Here is a 25178-nt window from a genome sequence, read left to right as displayed (position 1 = left end):
TGGATCCTTTTATCTTCACAAATCAGTCAGCTTACACACACATAAACACACAATCAATACTATTCAGTCACACTATAAAATGTTTCATGTCAATGCCTAGAGAGTTGACGGACCACTTCCACATTCCTAATTGTGGATTGATTGTAATTTTGTAAGCAAACTGACAGACTATTCAAGTTGAATAAGTTAAATATCAATTACTTTGTACATTTTCAAATGTCAGTATGACAAAATATTTTTTTTCGTTCACTGTAACTTCTTGTAAATCATAGAATAACACTTCAAAGTGCACTTGTGCGTTGCAGTCTTTCCCAGGAAGATTTGTTTGTACAGTCAGTACACAGTAGTTACAAAAGTAGTAATTCTTTCCAAATTGAAACAAATAGGTTTGGGAAACGCATGAATCTGCACTTTCTACTGTTAGTGATAGTTAAAACCTTTTTGCCAAAGTACCTCTTGGTGCATTTAAATCACCGGGCTAAGTACCTCTACATTTGTGCCTTGTCAGGACTGAAAGCATCAAACATGATGCAAAGAATTAACCTTTCAGTGTACAATTTATGTATCGTAAATAATTTACATTGAATCTAATATTGGCCTTTTACTGAAGGCTCATGCCACCAAAATACCCTAAATACCATAGAACAACATACCTACAGGTTTTTCATTGCAGCCTTGGGTGAGTAAGTGTTGACTTGGAGGCTTTGTAACCCTACTGGAAATAAATATTGCAATAACCACATTATAATTTTTAGGGTTTCACTTGCAGTCAGCAGTATTTAAGAATTGCATGATTAGCAAAGGAAGAAAACCAAACAAATGAATCCCACATTGCTTCAAGAAATAATCTTTCAGTTTGCTTCAAAAGCAAGTTTGGCAAGAAGTGTATATATTTAAATGCAAAAACGAGAACTTCCTGAAGTAATTATTAATTTTATACATTTTTATATTTTTGTTTTAAAAGACAAATATTAGTATATGTTATCTAACTACTGAGGATATTAACTCAAAACTAAGTGCTTTCTTTACCCAGTAAAAATGAAACAGATAATTGGAATTTGAGTTGGACCTTTAGGGCTCAACTAGCCAACATTCAGACTGTTATGTTCCACTTCTTTATGACGCAATCAAGTCATGCAAAAGCCCCATTTAGATGTCAAAATATTGAAGTACTAACTAACCTAAAGGGAACTTCAGACTGAACAGTCATAAGTCTTACTGAGCAATCATGTTGGCAGCACTATTCATTAGTCTCCTAATCTTAATGTCTCAGGGTGGAGTGGGGGACCATGGCTATGAAGCTGCCATTAAGTTGATCAAGTAGGTACTTTCTATCATACTTTTCTGGAAGCATTAAACCCATGACAATTCCCCAAGATAAAAAACAGTCTTTGGCATTTCAGAAATGCCCTCTCTCAGGAAGAAAAAAATACTTTTTTAGCACTGCCTACTCTATCTCTCCAGGACCTGCACAAACTGAACTGTATCACCACAATTAAATAGGTTGTCTTCTCACAAAAAGTCTTCTTACATGTGTCAGGAGAAAATTAGGAAGTTAATGATTAATTAGTTCCATCTAACTGCCTCACTTTCAGGGACCTATTGTTCATACTGGCACACTGTCACAATGTCATGGCTTTCTGGGACACTTGAGTATAACGAAGAAAGGTGTTTTATAGTCCAGCAATAAAAAAAAATAAAGAACTCACTGAGTCTGAGTCATGACTTTCCTCTTTCCCAAACCTATCTACTTTTACACGTAGAGCAATTTTCGAGTCCCCCATTATACTCATAACTGGACCCCATTACCTTTGCTGTTACCAGGGCACAAATTACACGTTATAAATTTTCAGATATGGTGAATTCACCGGGCTTATGAAGGCTTGCTTTACAGCAGCTGTCTGGTCCAAGGTACCTATGGTGGTGTTATTCAGGGCCTGCCTGAAAATGGATGGAGGGGCAGTCAGACTATGCCAGAAAACTAACAAACCTTGGGATGAGCCTGGCAGCGATGATGCTGTCAGTAGACGGATGCTTTTCCCTGGAGTGCAGCTTTCTGGCTGCTTGTGTTGTCTGCAGCTGCTGATGTAGAATTCCGACTGTTAAAACAGACCAGGAGATTGTACATTGGGATCTTTGTCTTGGCTTTTCCAGGAGGCTTTGGGCAATAATCATTTTGAGGATCTGATTATTTTTCACCTTTCCCATTGATATCTTTCTTGTTATTTTTGAACTGGCCAACTTGATCTCTGCTCTCTTGGCAGTAGATTCTACTTAAAAAAAATCAAAATTGTTTTCCATTTGCATATATTGGGTTTAACCAAAACAGCCGAAAACTTTAGGTGGAAAAAATAATGTTAATTTGCTCAAAATCAGCTTCAAGGTAATCTTCTCCTGCATCCCTGGACCATTTTCAATACAGCTTGGATTTTCAGATTACACCCTGGAAGTCCAGTTACAGCACTTTCACTTTGCACCACAGTAAATTTTGAATAGGCACTGCTAGTGTTCTTGCCAAATATGCTTGGAACTGGAATTTAATCAGTTAATGCTATTTTATGACCATTCTGCAAACAGCTGACAGTAGAAAAGAATAGAGTAATTTTATGTGCGTCTGTGCATTCTAATTAGAAAGTCTTAAATATTTCACAGCTGTGAGTTTTCTTTGGAAAAGATTTTGTCCAAACCAGCGCTTCCTGCTGCGTGAAATATTCAAGCAATCTTGTGGTGGTGTGGAATTTCCGTCTACATAGAAATCAATATCATACAGAGTGTACTGGATTGCAATGTAGGTAGAAAACGTGCTGCAAGTGTTGTTACACAGTTTTATTTAAATGCCATTTTGGAGTTTCTAGTTAATAATATGCAGTAATAGTGTTGCATTAACCTCTGGTTTCCTTCACCGTAGCTTTGTCTTCATAGTTTACCCACTTGTTTTGCTACATCTCATGCCCAACACCATTAAGAGAAATTTATATTTTGATTCTAGTCGTGTTGTTATAATAGTTTTCACATCATTATAACTATTAAATTACTGTTGTGCAGTTGCTAATTTGTGGTTTGCCATTTGTATGATTCCTTTGTCCTCTCATTGTTATTGAGTCTATAATCTCTCAGCTTTAGTAAAGCAGAATAATTTATACATGTATAACACACCCCTCATGTCATAGTTTATTCATTTCAACAATTATTGGCTTGTGCATAGAACAATATTTGACCACACATATACACACCCACACATACATACTTATATATAATGTATAGATTGTGTTCTCTGACCCAACTATTGTACCTCCCTCACCTTCTCTGCCTAGCTTTCTTACTCTGTCACTTTCTCATAAATCAGTGATGTTGTTATCGGCAGGCAACAGTTTCTCACTGCACAGACCCACATGTGTTCTTAGGCAAAGGCACCCACACATCATACAAATCTTTTTTCCCCCACTGATATACTTAAACCCTTTTTTCCTTGCCCTATGTAAAGGGCACCACTTACCCAAGAGTTTCGATAAATTTCACAGCCACTGTTTTCTCTAAATCCACAAACCAGTAATGTAAAATGCAATGAGGTGCAGTGTCATATTAAAATGAACAATTACTCTCTTGGGGGGGGGGACCTTAGCTTTAACAGATGAAATATTGATATAAAAAGTGACATATTTTGTTGTAGTATTTAAAATTAAAATGTAATAGAAGAATATTTACTAATCCAGAATAGATACAATTGGCGGTTGCTTTACCGTATATTAGTTGAACTCATTATGAATGTGGTTTGTGTCTTCTTTTCTGGTAAATGCACTGATTTAAAAATAAAATAAATAAATAATAATAATAATAAAATCTTACAAAAACACTGGTTGTGAATACTGACTATTTAAAATTTTCAGTTTTTCCACGAAGCATATTTTGGCCTGTAATTCAAGAATTTATAAACCAATCATGTTTTTGTTTTGTTTAAATCAAAAATTTCTAATAAGAATTAAAACAAAGGTTTTGCTTGATAAGTGTTATGCATATATTTTGGAAGCTTTTTACTTTTTGCTTTCCAGAAACATTACAGCTTTTTATGGTACACGCGAGGGGCAAACTGGACTTGTCTTTTATTGCTGGATCGCTGACTAAACATTTGAGTTGTTCTTTAATTTTTTCTGTCCATTTGTCATCTATCAGGATGGGAACTTCACCAAGACTGAACGCATGCAACAGCCACCAGAAACCCAAATTATTGGGCAGTCTTCCTTTGTGGACTTTGGTGAGAATTATAAAGATTTTTCATTTGCTTGTTTGCTATGTTTTTGTGTAAATGTGAGACAGTTATCGGTTTGAAACTTAGCACTAGGATGTACTCAGTAGCAGGGCCATATGAACAGAGCCAAAATGGAGCAAAACAAAAATCAAAGAAGTCAAGGTGCATAAAAATTCCCCAAATTTAGTCACTGTGTGGACGAGGCTGGATTGTACTGACATTTGTCCTGGTGTGTGTCTGTTACATCCATTCCTTTCTTCCTGAAGTCCTGAAAGCTCTTTCTGCATTGATGCTTCAAAGGCTACCAAACAGGACTATGTTGTGTTTTGAGGTTTGACAGTTTCACTGTCTGTTTCCCAATACGTACAGCCCGGATATGCTCATTCCTTAACTGACAGGCTAATCTCATCCATGCACAGTGGCAGGCGCACACTACAATATAAAACTCTATTATACACACTCATAATCCCATAGCCAGATTTTTGTGGACATCTTATCCCTTCAAACAATCTTGGCCAGCGCTATTCATTGTTCAGATGAGCTTTACATTTATCCGCTGCAAATCTCTGCTGGCTCGCTAATCTCCAGGCTGCAGCCTGCATGCCACAAAGTTGGCTGGTCATCTTGACAGTGCTGTCACCTCAGTTAGGGCAGCATTGTCTTTTGGTGCCTTCTTGTGCTTGTTTTTAAAAGTAAGTAACAGTTTCATTTAACAGTCTGATGATGTACAAAGTAAAATGAAAGGGGAACTATGTGAATGATTGCTCAAATAGAGAAGAGTCAAAGTTATCAAGCTGGCTCATTTGAAAGCAATACTACAAAACTGATATAGAAATATCTGATTGAACTGAACATCTTAAACATTGTTTAGGCTTAACATTAGTGTGGGATTATTTGAGCACCAGTAACTGTAATTTAACACTTTCCAGTGGACATGTGAAGTGTTTCGGTCCTTGGCTCATTATTCTTCTTATACTCTGTCTCAATGTCAGATTCTCTTGAAGAATTAAGTTTTGTTTGGATGAATCTCAAATTTATTTGATTTGACGCCAATAACACTAACTCACTCACTCCAATGTGCTAATCTATTTTGAACCTGTAAGCAGTAGGAGATCCTCCTACACAACTCTGTTAATAATTTCTTGAACTGTAACCACGGTAGACTGATCCTCTGGACTCCATTATGAAAAAAGACTCTGGACTGATTTTTATTTTAACTTTACAAGTGAGTATTTCAATATTGAGCTTACTTTTATACGAGATTATACTACTTTATATAATGCAATAATAATTTTCTTTCTATCTTTCGATTTCTTACATCTCTAAGTCACTTTGTTTTTGACAGATGCCATGCAGTTAAATGTATTATTATTATTATTATTATTATTAGTAGTAGTAGTAGTAGTATTCACATTATTATATTTGTTAAAATAACTTCAACTACCATCAAACTACTATGGTTGCAGAATCTGCTCAGAAATTGGCTAACTGACCCGTTTACTGATCACATTAACAATAATTAGTTGTGATAGTTTCATTAGCAATGAAAAGGATAAGCATATAAGAACTGTGAGACGCTGTTAACATAGTATCTGTTTAACAGAATGGTTTATGGCTGACATAAAATTGACACCAGATTTGAACATGTTGCTGGTTTAACCTCTGCAAGAAATTCCACAGCTGAACTTGCATATTTTTACTGCAAATTGTAAACCATTCAAATAAAAAATGACCAGGAAGCTGGTTTTACTGGATTCAAAAAAAGTGAATTCAGTTCAGTCTAAGAGTTTAAAGGGAAGGTTGTGTATCTTTTATTGTAAGATGCATAACAGGAGTGCCCAAAAAAAAGATTTCTTGACTGATATTTTGGATAGCATAACCTACATGACCTGAGACCAGCTAACAAATACATTGCAGAACTTTATGAAATTTCAGCCAAAAGTTCAAGAGGGTTTTGTCAGAGGCAGTAGAGAGATATTTATGTGTATGTAGGGTTTGGTTTATCTCCATCCATCCGTGACCTTCTGATTCCACAAAGCCATGGTGGCAGCAGACTAAGCATGGTAGTCCAGATATCATTCTCCCAAGCATCTTTCCAAGTTCCTTCTGGGGGATCCTGAGGCATTCCCAGATCAGATGAGGATTATAATCTCTCCAGCAAGTTTAGCCTGCGGTCTCTCCCCACTGGGCATACCCAAAAAATCTCCAAAGGGAGATGCCCAGGAGGCATCCTGAGAAGATGCTGAACCACCTCTACTAAATCTTTTTTCCCCTTTTATATTAGATTATGCTGATCAGAATCATCTTGTATTGTTAGATGCCTATCCCCGTAGCATACTCTGGCTTCAGTTCAGATTTTTTCATCTTCGTTTTTTTTTTCCAATCATGGCGCTGTAATGTTTTCGAACTGCACTTCTCAGAGATCACTACGCATCCATCATCACATTCTTTCTCGCTGTAGTGGTCTTTGAGAAAGGAGAGTTAGATTATGCGTAAGAGAGGAAGAAATCAAACGCATCCCTCGTAATTGAGGAGCTGCAAGATGGGGGCCACTTGATGTCTTCAGGGCAAACGATGCAGTGTGCTCATTCATGTAAGGTCTCTTCTTCCTTGGATTTTATGTCTGCTGCTTCATGCTGACAACACATTTCTTCTGCTGTATTTATTCAAAACAATCAAATGCACCCTCTTCTGTGAGCCAGGCAGTGAATATTAAGTAAGTTGGCAGAATAGCACTATAGATATTTGTATGAAAATTAAATTACAAGTATGCTAAAGAGTAGATTTAAAATCTCACGCATGCAGCATCTCTTAGTTTGTGGCTCTTTGGTTTTTAGCGTTAGTTTTGTTGTTCTGTTTTTCTTATTTTTTTTTTATTTATGTAACCTTATCACTTAGTTTGAGTTATGTTCTGCTATTAGCTGTGTAATGTTCATTGCATTTTTAATTAACTTTTGGGCTTGTGCGGTACTCATGCACATGAACACACACACATGCACGAAGGGCTTCACACTGATAAACACATCCTTATTGGCAAGATTAATCTGTTAATCTCACTGCAGCAAAAGGGTGTCCATCAAATATTTAGTGAACAAACTCCCCGTGCCAAAATTGGCAATACTGTATGAGCCAAAGGGAAAATGACCTTTATGCTATGGCTGCATGTGGGTGTCTTTGTCTTGAGGGAATCTGTGCACGTGTTGAATTTATTATCTCAGAATTTTTGTAATTGCTAGCTTATCTTGACATAAAATTTATTTTTCCTTTTTTTTAATCTTTTCATCATTTCTCCTTCAGTTTGGAAATGCACACTTCCACATCTTGTTCTTGTTAGCTGGTGGAGAGAAGCCTTTAAGGGTCACGCTTCTAATAATCTGCCAAGTCCAGGCTAAAAAAAAATGCCTTCAGAATACAGAGGGATTTTTTTTTAATTGTCCTGGTTTGTCTTGCTTCACTTAGCCCCTCCTCAGCTGTCAGTGTCTTTCTTTTATTTCTCTTGATCTACTCCGTATCTCCTATCTACGGCTTACTAATTTTCCTCTCTTGTTTTCTTACGTCGCCGTCTGTTCTTCATCTAAACAGCTTTGGGTGTCACAGATTTTTACTATACTAGTGGAAGACCAGCTATCACCCTTTTTCTCTTTCTTGTAATCCATTTAGATATTTTGTTGAGTGTTCTTATAAGTGTTACTTTTCACTGTTCACTTTACTTTAGTGGTTATGATTAGTTTTACAATATATGAAGTAATGGTGTTTAAAGGAAATAGCTGAATAAATTGTTGCATTTAGTTCAGGTTCCATCAGTCACACTGTCTAAGGTGATGTTAGCGCATTGCTCGTTATAATGTATAGTTTTGTCTCTGGGTTTTGAGATACAAAAGACACTGATACAAAGAGAGATGCTCTGTGCCATTGAGAGTGAACGCAGTATAATTCAGAGGAGATTGTATTTGACAAGAAATAACCACAAACCTGAAAGAAGACTTATTATGTTTTAGTGCCAAATGTCCAAAATTGATTTATTTCAGCTTGAAGAAAACATAGTTCTTACCTGTAAATTCTACAAATAGATGCAGCTTGAGTGATGACAGTATTGACATAAATCCTCTTCTATTTCATCTTTGTTATGTATACAAATTGCCAAAGTCATGTAAGTCCCATTTTTGTGTGTGCTCCAATGTTTGTTCTTTATCTACCTACTGAAATTGTCCTCCTACGTACCTGATCCAGCCTATCTCTGTCATCCAGTCTCACTTTGTCGATCTTATTATGCAGCATTTGTTTCTCTGTGTGCGGCCCTCCAGTGAGTCTCTCTGACCAGCTTCCGCTTAGGTTAATTAATGAGCACCTTTTGAATTTACTTTAAAAACTTAAATGCATGAGAAAGTGGAAAAGGAAAGAGTGAGGGCAAATGGCACATTTCAAAGGTGGTATGAAGTGAGGTGGAAAAAAGGGTGAAATATAGAAAAAGAGCCAAGGTAGATGATCTGGAGAGGGAGGAGGAAAGATGGCAGGGAGGATAATAAAAGCAATAGGAGAGAGCAGAGAATGAAATAGAGCAGCATTGCATCCCTCTGTGATTTGGAGTGGGAATTATTTCCATCACACATCACAATGTCAATTCTCACTCTTCCCTTCTACCTCTGGTTTTCTGTCTTCCACCAGATTTTCCCCCATAGATTTACATCTGTGTCTGCTGTCCTCTCTGTTCTCTACATGTTTCTGTCATTTTCTGTTAAAATTTGTTTAAAAAAAAAAAAAATTAAATATTTTATCATAACAATAGTAACAGTAATAAAAAAATAGAAAAGGCAATTGATTCTTATCATTACTGCACTGTGTCTGGTGGCTGGAAAGTTCTGTTACTCGTGAGTACATGCTTGACTGCATCTTTGTCATGTGGTAACTAACCTGTTCTCAAATGGCAAATTACTCTAGTGTCTCATCACCAAAGGGTTAAGTGTCCGCTGTCACTGAAAATGCATAAGGAAAAAAATGAAATGGCTCATAATTGCCCTCTTTGCACATTCAAATCATTTTCCCTTATCTATAGTACATGCGTCCAAAAAATATGAGTCTGGGATTTCTTTAGAAATGCCCCTATTTTGGCTTTTTAATTTAATCTAAAGTTTATTTTCTGCAGCTCACTCTAGCAAAACTCAGCTTTATGCTTAAGGTTCTTTCCCTTGCTTTAGAGTTTGGCTTCTGACCAGAACACCTTTTTTTAACTTTCAAAAGTCACAAATCTTCACTTTATTGACTGGAACCTTTCTGGCCTACACCATCACCTCTGGGTGTAGGCAGAGATTTAAGGTTAAGTAATAGTCTTGTGAAAATACATGTGTCAGTAATTTAAAAGTGAAAGAAACTGGAACCAAATAATACGTCTTTGTCCCATCAGAAACGGCACTGCCTTCAACCACTCAACTCACACGGGCAAAATTATGCACACTTGTAAATGCCAAACAGGAGCGATAAATTTGAATCCAAGTTTCTCAGCAGCATGCACAGACAGCATACGTTGGCTGAACTTGAGGCGTGCATGCACTTGTTTATGTGCATGTGTATGCGATTGTTCATGAAAGCGTACAGGAATCTGTCCACACATCCATGTTTGTGTGCTTGCGGTTCTGTTTCCAGCAGTACACTCTTAATAGATGCACAGCATATGCCAGACAAAACAGGCCCATCTGCCTTATCACTGAGGTAATTGCATTTTTCAAAGTGACAGCGGCCAATGCATAATTCATCATTAGGTAAAGCACAACGAAGTCCCACAACCGAGTGTGTCAGCTCGCGTCAGCGCAGGTAGGATGTAGGGAGGCGGCTCAGCGACCAGCAGCTCACTAGGATAGGGAGATTTTTCAGACAGCGAGACGGGAATGTTTGGAAGTGATATTTAAAATCGGAAAAGCTGTCATCGTGCTGTGTGTGTATGCGTGTGCTCAACAAAGTGTGTGTGTGTGTGCGTGCAGGTAAGTCAGTATGTTAACAGCCTATTTCTCTCCGCTCTCCCCCCAGGCATTTTCTTTTCCACTCATCTTATTATATTGTGCTACATCCAACCCCTGGCCTTCTCCCTCTTTTCTGCCTCATTCTCTCTTCAACCACTGCATACCTTTCACAGTTTCCCCCCCTTTTTGTGTCTGTTCGTTTTTTTTTCTTTCTTTTACTGGCAGTCTTGTCTTGTTTTCAGCCAGTCTACTCTGCCATTGCACTTGCTTTGCTTTTTCAGTCTCACATTCTCCATCACTTTCCTTTTGTCTCAGACTCCAGGAGAAGTGGATATACCTGTAAAACAGAGGTATTGAAGTGCTGCTGGGCTAGTCAGGATCAGAGTGGGTTGTATAAGCAATATCACTTAACATTATGCATCTACATTTATGCGAAAGACATCCCTCCAGACCATGTTAATGAAGTGAAAATGTGGCAATTGGAAAAATAAAATCTTCTAATCAGGCACCATTTTGTGATATCCCTTGCATTTAGAGATATTCCAATGCAAATGCAAAAGATTTATTCTCCTGGGTTTACGGTTTCCAAGTTCAGATATTCATTTGCACATTTTAATATGCAATTTGATGCAAATTACAAAGTATATCTCACAAAAGTGTCCTTCATTGAAGGTAGAACCCCAAGAGTTCCTCTTTCTTATTCCAGTGTCTGCTGCACAGTAATTATGAAAAAGTGGCACTCTCAATTAGAAGAACTCACCCACAACAATCTACACACTAATTAGCACTTAATTTTTGAATTAATTTTAGATTGTGTTGCACATGTTCTTAGTGTTGTGTATGTGCTTTGGAGTTTAGTTAGTTTTTTTCCCCCTTAAATCCACAGTAATAGAGACATAACACAGACTTACTACATGGAGTCATGAGGTAGAAAGTAGCAGTGCTGATTTATTAAAAATAATAATAAAACAAACAAACACAGGTAGCTTAAGAACCTCCTGAAGATGCGTTTTGTTCTGTTTTGTTTTCTCCCTTACTATTTTCAATTGGTTGGTCAAATGATTGTATATAGATCCATGGGTAAATGGCAGACAGGAACTGGTATTAGCCAGTCAAGATGCCAGTTGGCAATATTTGGCATCAGTTCCCTAAAGCAACTAAAATATCAAAACAATAGCTTCAAAGCTTACAGCGTGATTATCCCTCAGTCAAAGTGAATCACACAATAATAAGAGTTGGACAAAAAAAAAGATAAGTCACAGTTTACATTTATCTTGTTTTGAAGATCTCTATAGACCTGTCAGATATAATTTTCATCTTGTATGGCCCTGTTTTATCACGATGCGTGCATGTGCTTACAGTGTCATGATCAAAGACGGTGAAATCCTGATGCCTCAAGCTGGGCACTTATGCTATCGGTGTCTTAGATTTTGAAGCCATCCATCGTGAATGCGGGGGAATCTCGCTGAAACTGACACCGCTTCTCATTGACTGATAACTTGTTAGTCACAAGCTGTTATCCAGTCACCCGATACCTAACCTAATATACTCTGGTTCGTCTACCTTTCTAACCTAATGAGGGAATTTAATTCAGTATTCTTTGAAAATAGTGATTGAGCCCAAAAATTTGTTGAGGTCATAAAGCAAGGAAGCCTAGGGCCATTTTCCTATAGACTCATAACATATACAGCATAGCATGCAGATACTTGCCAAACATACACACAGGACAATGACATAAGGGCTGTTGTTGAATTATTGTGCAGATGCATATTATGATTTGCATAGTTATTGCTGCTGTTTTGTCTGTGTGCTATGAATCCTATCAGGTCACACTGGATAACATCAGTCTTTGTATATCTTCTCCTTTTTCTCTTTCTCTCTAGCTTTTTAGCTCTGTTTCACCTCCTTCTCTGACCAACCCTTTCCAGACCTCCCCTCTCCTCACTGCCTTCTCCATTTCAACCCATACCTGCAGTTTCCTCCCTCTGCGACTCTCTCATCCAATCTACATCACAACATGCATCATCAGTGGTAGCGGGAGATGAAAAGCGGGAGGGAGGGAGGTAGGGAAGAGTGAGGGAGAGAATGAGGTTGAATAAAGAGGAAAGACAGACTGAGGAAAAGAAACTTTTAAGACTGAGGAAGGAATATCATGTGAGCTAGAAGAGGAGGAGGGCAAGAGGGGACGGGTGAAGGAGAGCATAACATAAATAAAAGAGACAGATGGGTAGATAGATGAAAGAAGGTATTCAATGAGGAGAGGGCAGGTGGGACAGAGGGAGCTAATGTTGGGGTGTGTGTGTGTGTATAGCAGAACTGACAGTAAGCATCAGAGGCAGAGTGGCGAGTGACATCCTCTGTAGGACTAAATTTGCACTCATTTTCTCTCACAGTCTCTTTTTCCTGTGTTTCTTTCCCCACAGCCTCTCGACATCCCACACTGCAAAAATGTCCAAATGCGTTCATTTTCTGCATTTCACTTTGTTTCCATTACACCCACAGTGATGACATAAATCAGAAGCATTGCCCACACCTAAAACCATGTTTTTGCTTTCCACCTAATAATACATTATAGTATTTTTATGTCAATATTTGTAGCTTCTGCTTGGTTTTGTGCTAACTGAGCTAGAGTTGCTGGAATTGTGTTCTACAACATTGGGGGATGCAGCAAAGGCTAGCATGTCCCGACATTTATTAACTAATAGCGGTCACGTTCCCAAAATACTGGCCTCCTACAATTCATTCTTTGTGATAGGACCTGCCCGTCTTTCAAATGCCTAAACTTCTCCAACTCCACATCTTCTCCAGAGACTGCATGGAACTGGGATTATGCATTAAAGAATAATTTCCTATATCTCTCTGTCACATGGTACCACAGTCTTACGTCAACAGAAGGTCCTGAGTGTGTTGGCTGCGATGGGAGAAGTAAACATAAGCACACATTCTCACCAAGGCTGCAAAAGATGATATTACTTAAGCCTCTGGTAGTCTGAAACTGTAATATTTCATGAATATTAAAGTTTAAATAAGAAAGAAAAGAAAAGAAAAGTATCATTTCCTACTCGGAAGCCAATTTTAAGCCTATAAAATCTGGAAACAAGCTATATTTTAAAAGTGTAAAAAACCCCACCTTTTTTTAATGTTTTTTTTTTTGTTGAAATTTTATTTATTTTATCAGCCACCAATATTAAAAATTATAAGAAATAAATATATCTACCTTTACTATTCACAATATAAAGTACTTTGATACAACTGATGTTGTTGTTTGACCCTATATAAACAGGGCTGCACATAAGTGATCCGCAGGTGCACATTCGCTGTCAAAATAAAAGACGCGCACCAGATAAGAAGTTGCAACGCGCGTTTGCGTACATATAACAGGCTCTGTTTATGTCCGCTAGAGTGGGATTTTCACGGCATATTCTGCACCACATCTCTGTGCGTTCATCATTTGTTTGAAGCCAGCTCACCTCCTGCAACCACTTTTCCGAGAATACGCGCCTCTTTTGCGGTTCGGACTCCTTCTGACATTTCTTTGGAGGTGGAGGAACAGCAAAGTAATTGCTTAAAGGAGCTTCTTCGACATCTTTGAGAGTTCTAAACAAATGTCTGTCCTCCTCCAGAAAATCTTATGTACGCAAACGCGCGTTGCAACTTCTTATCTGGTGCGCGTCTTTTATTTTGACAGCGAATGCGCACCTGCGGACCACTTATGTGCACCCCTGAATATAAATAAATTGAGTGTGTGTTTGCATCACAATGGGAAATTTTTGACATTTTGTGCATTATTTAAAGAAAAGTTGGCTTTAATGACCTTTCGACTTGTTCTGTTTTGTAGTGCATCTCATTATCTGACTCACTTTTTCCCCCCTCTCTGCCACTCGCTCAGTTGCCCCTGACAGACATGTTCAGCTTCTTCTCCTCCCCTGCTTTGTACTGTCATTCATCATCAATGTCATTCAGTTTTCTCCTTCCACATGGCACAGCATCTGTTTGGGAGTGTTGCTCTGTCCTGTTGAAACGGATTCAGATAAACCATGCGATGAGAAGCCTGGAAGCAGTTTCACCTCTTTATGTCTGGTGTCAATACATGCCAACCCATGAACACAGAGCAAGTGGTGTGTTTTTATGAACTGGCCCAGCAAAATGTTAGAAGCTGTGCAACAAACCATTTACTTGATATTCAAACCTTTGTGTTTTGATGTGTGCTTTTAAGCCAAAGTAAATTGTTTAGTTATGGAAGATTTCTTGTTACAACAAGAAGAACACAGGTGTAAGTAGTGAAGGTGATGATGGCTTCACTTAATTTACTAAATCTCATCTTAATAATTCAGCAAGCATGCCTGTATCATTGCAAGGCTCTGAAGATTTAATACTCAATTGGAATTCAGTGCTCATTATTTTTATTGAGCGCACCTGTGATCCCTCTTTGGCAAGTCAAAATATCCGCAATGGGAGAAAAGAGCAAGTCAAAGGAATGTGACTTTACTTCAATATTTGCAGGAAACTGGACAATAACACAATTCTGTGTCATTTTATACAAACTCAAATTCACTCATATTAGAATTTGAGGAACGGGATATTTTCCAATCCATCAAAATTCAATACATACAAGCTTACCTTTTCCCTTGACAGATGCCACATTGCACAGCAATGAAATCAAACTTATTCGAGTCATTTCACACCTGAGTCATATGGAGGCTTTTTGCTGTCGTCTTCTATGCTGTTTTCAGAGAATCTTTACATTGACGCCAAAAAGCTGCTCTGGCCTACTTTTTTTTCACAGTAAATTGATCAAGAATCAGTGAGAGAACTGATAAAGAATCAAATTTAAATCACAGCTGATAATGGCACTAGTGTCATCAGTCAATGAAATCCTCTCAATATTTGTTCCTAACAGATTTTTCTGTAGAAGTCTCATGTTACTCAACAAAAGACAGACGACTTAAAACAACAGCAACAAAAACATTATGTTGACAGGGGGAGAGGTTTTGTTTATGTGCTTTTCCATGTTGGAACTATACTGCATATACACCAGTTGCTAGAATATATGCAAAATATTGTAGTTTAATGGCTTATAGGAATTCAAGCAGTCTGTCTGCCCTATCCTTATCATCTATGTTCTTTCTGTTTCATGGAGAAGTGAAAAACACTGAGAAGAACACATTTAGCACTTTTTGTCTATCCTTGCTGATGTAAATGTGTTGAAACATTTAAGATTCAGTCAGCATGGCTTATTGAGGTTTTTTTGGCCATTTTAACTTTGTTTGTGCGGCAAAGCCATACCTGGTGCACTCAAGTGTTTTGTGCTTTGAAATGCTGTTGTTTAGATTTTGGAGGCTCTGTCCCTGTTTGTGAATCAGAACCCTGCATGGCATCATGATTAGAATAATTAATAGCAATGAAAATCAGTTGAGAAAATGATACTTCAACTCTACTGACATTGTTAAAAGGCATCAAAGAGACGAGTGCTGCTTAGATTTGTGTCTGCTTTTGAAATACAAGCAGGTGCTCCTGTGATCCATCTCCTGCACGAGGAAAAAAGTGACACATTGTAATGGAATAAAAATATGAAAATAGCACAGCTTTTGAAAGTAAAGCATCATAATACCCCTGTGTTCAATCAAACATTGTTGCTTTGCGATGTAATGTTTTGTGTATGTTTCTGGCAGATGGCGATGGCTACCAGGACCATCTCCTTCCTGCATGTTTGGATAAAAGCTGTCAAAGAAGTACCATCTACCTAGCCAAGTCAGGCTCAAGAGACTCAGAGGTACGCACCTGACCATATTTTGATGCATTTGAAGTCATTCAAATTTATTAGTTTGATTTTATCCTTGTTAAACTCTTCATTCTTTGTTACAACAAATGTTTGTTACATTTGTTTTCCTCACTTCTTTCCTTGACTGTCCTCTTTTCTAAATTTGAATTTTATTACACTCCCAAAATAGAGAGAGATTGGATCTCATGTGGATGAAAAGGATTGTTGTCATTTCTATGTAAATGACTTTTACTGTTAGTACAGTGAGTAGCTCAACAAAAAACTAGTTTTGCCTGTTGTGTGTTTTAGTATACTCTAAACTGCAGCATATCTTGTTTGGTATCTTATTATCTTTTTCCTCACTCTTTGATAGAAACGTATTTCACACTGAAAATGTAAATGCAAGCAGACAAAGACACTTACTATTCAGACGTTGAGATCTGACAAAACATTTAGCCATAACAACAACTTAGATGATTACTTAAAGATGTATGGAACAACCTTTTAGAGAGACATTTAAAAAGTGAGATATACAACAACTACCTTTACAGAATGTTTGAACAGTGTCTTTTCAGGACATGGAAATGTGATAATACAGTGAAGATGGTATGACACGATACTTGCAGTAATGCAGTAATATGTATATTTTTACATACTGTCTGTCCTTTACAATGGCACCAACTCTCCAAAGTAAATTTATGCACAGGCTTCTTAGGGTACTTTGAAGGGTTGGTTACGAGGTTTCTCATTGTATAATTGTGCTATATCATGTTGCCCATGATAATACCAGATATAAAAATGTCATATAGCAATATTTTGCCATGCATTTACATCCCTAAGTGCAAGCAACGACACTAGCACAGGCAAGTCTAAGATCAAGAGCTGCAAGAAGCCTTCAGTGACGACTTAGTACCTAAAAAGCGAGTTACTTCAACAACCTCCAACAAAGCACAATACTTTGCAAAATATGCAAGAAAGATGTTCCCATTACAGGTGGAAAAGACAAACTTGTTTTCCACTTAAGACGAAAACATACTGAGCATAACCAGGCTATGGTAGCACATGCGAAGGAGTTGCTTGCGGCTGCCAGTGTGCAGCCCAAGAGTAAACAGGACTCAACCAAGCATCACTGGAGAACTCCTAGTTAGAGTCCTTGGGGCGGGTTGGAAAGGTCGATCCTAGGTAACATCCTGGGATAAAAATATATTTTTCAGTTTTATTATGCGACAATATTCTGCAGCTTTACTGGGTGAATTTTCTTTAGTGATTGTTATTGTTAAAGTGTTAAGCACTTATGGTACTTAAAATTTCCTCGGCTACTATGGTGCTCACATTTAACTGGATATAATTCTGGGTTAATGTTAATCCAATATAATGCTGCTGATGCCTTGTTGTGATAGATAATCTTTTGTGTGTTATCAGTGACTGCCGCTCACTGATAACACACAAAAAAAGTGGGATGATTAAAGGCTCTAATTTACTTAGTCCTACAAATGTTTAAATAATTTTTTTTGTTTTTTATATATCGCCATAAATTTAATTGTTGCAAATTTAATTGCAAATTTAATTGAAATTTATTAGTTATTAATTGTGAAATAATTTTAGATTATAATTTATAATCTTTTTTCTTATAATTTAAGATTTTACCACTTTTCTTCTGTGGATTTAGACACTTTTGTTTCAATTTGTTCTTGCAGCTGGTCTTTTATGAGTACAATTTTGATGTCATTAAAAATATAATTGTTTCAAAATGAATTGGGGGGCCGATCCGACCCCACCATGATGAATACTGCATGATTGATTTAAAAAAAATATATCTACGAGGTGCCCAAAACATTTGCAAATATTGTATATAACCTCAAGTGAAATTTAAAGATTTATTTAAATTTATTAAACAAGAGAAAATAAGCATTCACTTTGTTGAGTGCATAACATTTAAAAAGAATAGTACTCTGTAGTTTGAAAGTGATTTATATTTCTGATAACATTTAACAGGAAAATATTACTCAATAAGCCAATTAGTTAATTAGTTAAAAATGTAACTGTAAGATATCCATTTAATTGTCATCTAAAGTGAAACAAAAATTTACTCTAGCCCCCCTGACATCTTCTTGAATATCTGTGTAACACTACTTAAGGTAATAACCCAAAGCGGTTGCTTTTAAGAAGATTATTTGAAGTGTTTTTACATATGAGCAACGCTAAGTGAAGCTCACCTCACCAATCACTCCGCTGCAAAGCAGAGCAGTGTTTACCCGTACAATGGTAGTCTATTTCAGGAATGCATTACCCACGTGGCTCTCTGCAGGAGGCTCTCTTGCTTAGAAAGACATAAGGACTGCATGTCACTGTGTTTATGGAGCCATACAAGATCGAAGTAAAAGATATGCACATAAACATGCTGTCCCATCCAATTAAATGTACCCATGCAGAAATTATTATATGTGCACAGACATGTTCACTAACGCTTGTTTTTGCACTCATATGAACACACAACACCACCTACGTACCATCTTGAATTATTCTTTTCAGTTGCATCCTACCATTTGGCATGAGGCCTCACTCCTTTTTCTTCCTTCCTCTGCCACCAGAGAACAAGCTTCCACTTTCATTTCCAGTCCAAAATAGAAATATTACAGGCTTATTTGCGTGTCCACCCCCACAAACACATGCGCACACAAAAGACACACATGCAGATACACACTGATGCGCATTCCCTGTGGACATGGACGTCTTTTGTTTGCCTGTCAGCCACAAGGGGGGAAAAAAAGATTGAAGGAGGAAGTGAAAGAAGGAGTGTTGAAGAAAGAGGAGGGAAGGTAGCGTGAGAAGGACTTATCTGCACTGATGGATGAAGTGAACACATGTTGTTTTCTGTGTTGCTATTTGCTTGAGAGACAGTAATCACTGTCAAAAAAGAGACAGGCAAAGGATTCTTCCTTTGAGTGGAAGTGGTTTAGTGGAGTGACAAGAAAACGAGTATATCTTTAAGCTTTCATACATATAAGTAAACGTTTAATTAGCAATGAGAAATTACATTTTTTTTTGAGTTTTAAAGGGGAAAGAAATAAATACAATCCCTACAGTAAGCAGATTGTAAAATGAGACTTTCCTGAAACATAAATATAATTAATATTCCAAAATTGTATAAAAGGCTGCTGATTTAACTAACATCAGAACTCTTCTGGTATTACCAGTAAGCAACTTGGACATCTCTATAAGAGTGATTGTGTTCAAAACCACAACCACCAACCCCAACAAGTCTTGTGTAGCAAGCCTTTTTTCTGCTTTTTGCTTATTACCATCAGGACCTGCCCAGGGTGTTTTATTTCGAAAATTGACTGGATGCTCTATGAAACTTTGTTACTGACTTCCTGCTGTCTTACTCTGCTCAAAAATAGAGTGGGTACATAGGTTTTATCATAGCACAGAGGAGCTGTTTCTGGGATCCTTCTGAAAGTCGGTGGCGAACTCCATGGAATCAAAGCACTGTTTAGAGTTGCCGTGCACTTCTATGGCAGTATGTCACAGCTGGAACACGAAGTAGCTGTATCTCAAGGGTATCTGATGCCTACAAAGTCAACATAGCATTGGAAGACTATAAAAAGATACTTGAAATTCGGAATTATGACATGTCAAAATAAAATGGTAGTTAAGGGGAGCTGCTGAAGTCAAAACAAGATGTGAAAGGACAGCAAAACAGGAAAGCAATACCTTGCTGTGATTGCACTGTTTTACTGCACAACAATAATGTGCAAATAAAGAAAAGGAAATGCATATTTAAATATGTGTAACACCTTCCCTAATGTACAGTTCGAATACTTTGGTTTAGACAGAAGACACCACATGTGCTCTGACTTGAATATAATTGAGTGAGTGAGCAAGATGGCCTAAAAGTATCGTAGAACTTAAAGCAATCTAAAAGCAAGACTAGATGCAAATTCCTATATTAGAGTAAATAGCTACCAAATAAACCTGAGGGAGGGTATTAATAGTTACAGTTTGTTTTTAAAAAAAAAAAAAAAATCTAGTACAAAGGAACAGTGCATTAACATATGAAGAAAACCTTGTTATTTAATATGTATTCACTTCAGGGGTTGTACTTGATCCTTTTTACTTTTCAGATTAAGTAAATATAGAATTTGCCCATGGGTGCCCAAACTTCTGCAACTATATGCTTCCAAGGAACTGTAGTAATGTGCAGTCTATATGTCTTATTTTAACAGAGACCAACACACATTTTGTATTTTTATCTACATGACTCTATTGATTTTTATCAGTTCATCATTATTTGCTGTGCAAATACTCTGCCAGCTATAATTATGCCTGATCCTACACTGTGTGTGTGGCTGGTTGCTCCTTTAGAGTGGCTTCCCAGCCATTTTAAGCAAACAGTCAGCAGATGCCTCTCCTGGGAAAATGGTTGAAGAGATGAAGGAAGAAAAGTTTAGAAATGAGGAAAAGGATTCAGCTACGTGAAAGGAGGGATTAACATAGAAGGAAATCAAAGAAAAGAGTTGGGTTTGTGGTGATGTGGGAAAGGTAATGTAAAGAAAAGCCAGCTGAAAGAAAAAGAGAAAGTGTAAAAGAGAGATTTTTGTTTTCCTGTTATTGCCACCTTGAGGGGAAACAGCCCATTCTGTGAGAGAAGGGAGGGGTGATAATGATGGAGAAAATGAGTGATATGTACACTGGCAAAGAGGAGATGGGATGAAACCCACTGAGTAAAACTAGTGTGTATCAATGGTTCATCTCCAAACAGCAGTTTTTGTGTTCCTTCCTGCAGTCTCCGCCACAGCTCTGTCTCTACCTCTGCAGCAGCTCCAGGCAGCTTCAGTTTACCATATTGGAAGAAACCGTAGGGGGCTTCCAACACTCTCTCTGCTTCATTCCCTGTCTTTACAGACACACATAGTGACTGAATCTATTGCACTTTGGGCCATCCTTTTTTAATCCTACCACATTCTGTAACACAACAGGTTATTACTAAAGAGAACTGTTTAATTTTGCACCACACCCATCAAACTAGTTCTAGCCAAACAAACCAAACAACAAAATGACAAAACAGCCCCCTGAATATCAGAGAAAGTCTGCACACAGTCAAGGAGGGAGCACTTCCTAGGCAATGGTACTGCTTCTGTAAGCAGTATACCATGTCTTTAATACCATGCCTCATTTCCAGTTGAGTAAAGTAAAAAATACAATTGGCAGAGTTGAGAAATAATGCAAAGTTAGATCTAAATAGCTTAAGCATTGATGAAATGGCTTTACAGATTGATTTTTGTAATCATAATATTAAATTAGACTAACAGTCGTTTCACAAATAACAGACGTATTACAGTGACTGTTATTGACATTCTATTATTTAAGGGATTTTATTTTTAAGAAATTATGGCATTTTTAATGTCTAAAGTGACATAACATGGGTTATGTTTTTCTTTAAAAAATGAGACTTGGGGTTTATCTGGGATATTTTATAGAGGTCTATGGGATCATACTGGCTTCCTTTAGTATGCTCCAAAAAGTACAGATAATAATTAACTAGATGGGTATGCAGTACAATTTGAATAATTCAATGAAGAAATAATTATTAGCAATACCTGTCTCTGATGGGGGGGGTTTTTATGCTTTTTTTTTTTTTTGCAAAACTGTAAATAGTCTTCTATCATATGTTGTCAAGTAGACTGTATATAGTGTCATTGCAAATAAATACAGAATTGTAACACTGTTGTGAAAGACCCTTGGTGGTACATGGGCACTGAGCACAGCATTCACATAAACTGTTCACCTAGCATTAATGAGTGTCTGACCTCAAGTAGCAGCTGTCAAGGCCACAGGCCACATCCTCTGACTCTGTGGTGAAAGAAACATTCGAGAACTGATTAGTTGTGGGGATTTCTTTTTGCTTTTCTTTAGTTTTTTTCTTTTATCAGCTAATGCTGGCAACATTTATGAGCCAAAACATTATGACCACTCTGTATTAAATTGAAAGGATACATTGCCACGTATTTAGAGTGCACGAGGATATCTGAGACATATTAAAAAGGAAGAAATTGGTTCTGTCCACCTGCCATTGGAGGAATGGCTGGTGGACTTCCCTTTACAGTGGATAAATCTCTGTGGTCAGACTGCTGGGTTGAAGCAAGGCTTGTAGATCGACCCCTGATAGACAGTGGTCCTTTCCTACTAACATTGGTCTGTTTACCTATAATCCATTATAATCCAATACCACTAATAAAGCAACTGAAGAAGGGAAGAAGTGGACTTACAGGCTGATGTTGCTGATGTCTTGATGCCACATTGGAAAGGGCATTTTGTAAAATTCACTCCTCAGCTGTGTTGATGGCACATAAGACGTGAGGAGTATGCTGATCACAGGTCTTTGTAATGGTTTTGTTCAAAGTTTATATTAAAGTGACAACAAACAGAAAGAAAACCCACTTGCACAAAGTAACACTCATGCAATAGAGTTGTCATACTTTATTTGTCCTGTACAAAGCTTAAATTATTTTCATCTTGTACTTTGTTATTAATCCATCATCAAACTTCTTTCTCTTTGAAACAAGTCAGCTAATTCTAAATACATTTGCATAATGTAGTCTGTAATGTAATGTAATCTCCTTCTTACCACCAAATAGTTCTAACCCACTGAGAAATGCACATAGGACTTACGGGGTATCCTGTGGTTTCAGGGTGGCACCTTTCTAGATCGAATTTGTTCCACTGTATCTACATGGATGCGCAATCTGATTGTGAAGTGATTTGAAGAGTATTACATGCTAGATGGTGGTTAGGTGGGAGATATGTGTTGAAGGAACATTCCTGATGAAAGTCAGAATCTAAAGTTTCCCATCAGAGCATTGTACTAACAATGTTGCTACAACAATGACAGTGTATGCCTCACACTGTTCAATATAACTTCACCTGTCAGTGCTATTAATATTGTGACTGATGGTGTTTTGTGGATTCTGTGAGTACATTTCAACACACCCAAAACATACAAAGCACCACCATAAAAGCCAAGCCAGCTGCCTACTGTTGCTGCCCAGACATTGCAAGGGATGCCAGTGTGAGTCAGACAGCCTCCTTCCAGTCTTCCCAGTCAGCCGGTCAGTTAGTGGTCAAAGAGGTGACACTGACAGCAGGTACCAGGGTCCCCACCCTCCTCAGCTGACACAAAGACATATGGTCTCACTCTGTTTCTGGCTCTGACTCTGACTGCCTTTTTCCGGACAAGAGAAAAGGGGAAAAAACTGAAAAAGGATGCATCAGTGTAAGGTGTTCTGCTGTATAGGCAGGCAATATAGATGTCATATACAGAAATATTGTCCCTTTCTGATTTCCGCTACACTTGGTAGTCGAAAACCTCTCCCTAGCTGTAAGGCGAAACTAATCTGAGACTACAGGATGTTCTGTATATAGGATCTGTTGCATTTTCTTTGATGTTGTGGTTTCTAGGAAAACCAAACTTTTATTTAAAAGGTCCAAAAATAGATATTATTGCTTTCTTCCAAAATACCATTCTGTGCTAATAAATTAAACAGAGTATGAGACATTTACTAGAACACTACTATAACATAGATGTAGACTCATAATCAAAGCCATTAATACAAGATTACAGTTACTTTTTTTCTGTACTGTTCAGTCCCACGCTGTCTTTTAATGCCAGTTCTAGTGTGCTGAGCATTATAGTCATTATATCAGTGGCTGCATAAAAGTCACTGCTTTATTACATTTTTTTTTGTTTTGTTTTGTTTTGGGATTTTTGTTTTCTTTTTTTTTTCTTGCCTTGGACAGCCTTGTTGTCTGTCAATGTTACTGCACCTCCCCACATCACCCCATAAACCCGCACCACCTCCCTCCTCCACCGCAGGCCGCCCACATTTTAATTTCTTGGCCTAATGAAGCGGGAGCTCTCTCCGCCAAGTTGAATCAATGGGAGTCTGCAAGCATGCCGCGGCTTTTTCACTTTAGTCATCAGCAAAGCCAGGAGAGCGAATTTACGTCTGGGTCTGTGTTTGTGCCCTTCCTAGTTCTTATTCTTTTCTGCATACATGCACATTTTGCATGTGAATGTGCATGTGTGTGCATGCACAACACCATAATAAGCTGTCTTAACATGGTGTTTTCTCACTGTTTCATAAAAAAGCCATTTGTATGCAGGATCCTTCCCTTCACTACCATTAAAGGTATCAGATTACCTCTCACACACAAATCCCATCATCGTCTCTATCTCCATTAACTTGGTCATTTGGATTTGTGCTCTAACACATTTGCATGCAGACACACACACAACGTCTCACACTCAATATAATGTTAATATGTCGACATTTGAACCGAGCTCAAGTTATTTAGACTTAGTATCTCTCTGTTTAACTAGACACTGTAGAGCCACTGATTAATCTATAAAGACACACACTTGACATTATTAAAATACTCTGCTATATTTAGTGATTAAATGTCAAAACTTCTGCAGCCACAAGGAAGGAGTAACTGCTTCATGATTTATTTAAAAAACTGCTCTGTCAGGTTGGCTATTCATCCAGCTTCTGAAATAAAAAATATTTAAGTAGACTAGAAACCTTTAATATCCTCACTGAGCCTTGCATGATTCCCTACACAGTACTGCTGGGCAATAAAAACAAAACAGAGTGAAAATGCGGCCTCTTTTTGCCGTGTCCAAACACCATAAATTGCTGTTTTTGCTTTGAAAATAGTTAACTTATGACTTCCACTTTTGCTTTATGACTTCATTTGCCAGTTTACCGCAATTAAGTCTTTCATCATCTGCTTTTGTTCTGCCATATGTTCACACAATATGATCATCACATGTCTGTGTCATTAGGTAATGTTTGAGAGACACAAATTAGCTTTCTATTCAGGAAATGATGTAATAAGAGACCATAATGATAATGCATCTCTTGCGTTTGATTTCACTCAGTTAAATAAATTACTAATATGAGGCTTAATTTTGGACCCGGTTTCATTAAGCATCTATTTATCTCATATTCAAGTGCTTGTATATGTACAAGTAAGTGCAGATTTTTAATCGTAACATTTTTGTGTCTTTTGTTTCTGAGACTTTATTTGACTTTATTTTATCATTTTTATCATTTTCTTTGCCAGTTCCATCAACAACAGTCACATAACGATAATGCTTACAGATGAACCTCTTTAACCCAATGCACAATACACGTCTGCATTTTCTTCAGTGTTG

At 37.5% G+C, this 25178-nt stretch overlaps 1 protein-coding gene across 1 annotated transcript in view; it reads left to right on the top strand.

Annotated features, from left to right (window-relative positions):
• Positions 1-25178, top strand: part of itfg1 (integrin alpha FG-GAP repeat containing 1) — a 145533-nt gene that overhangs the window by 30812 nt on the left and 89543 nt on the right. The window contains exons 8-9 of the mRNA XM_031746505.2: positions 4171-4252; positions 15873-15973. Of these exons, the coding sequence (XP_031602365.1) occupies positions 4171-4252; positions 15873-15973 (183 nt within the window). The remainder of the gene's footprint in view (positions 1-4170; positions 4253-15872; positions 15974-25178) is intronic.

The sequence above is a fragment of the Oreochromis aureus genome, linkage group 1 (assembly GCF_013358895.1).
Source record: "Oreochromis aureus strain Israel breed Guangdong linkage group 1, ZZ_aureus, whole genome shotgun sequence".
In the NCBI taxonomy this organism is placed as follows: domain Eukaryota; kingdom Metazoa; phylum Chordata; class Actinopteri; order Cichliformes; family Cichlidae; genus Oreochromis; species Oreochromis aureus.
Note: the sequence above shows the minus strand (reverse complement) of the source record. Positions and strands in the feature narration are given on the sequence as shown.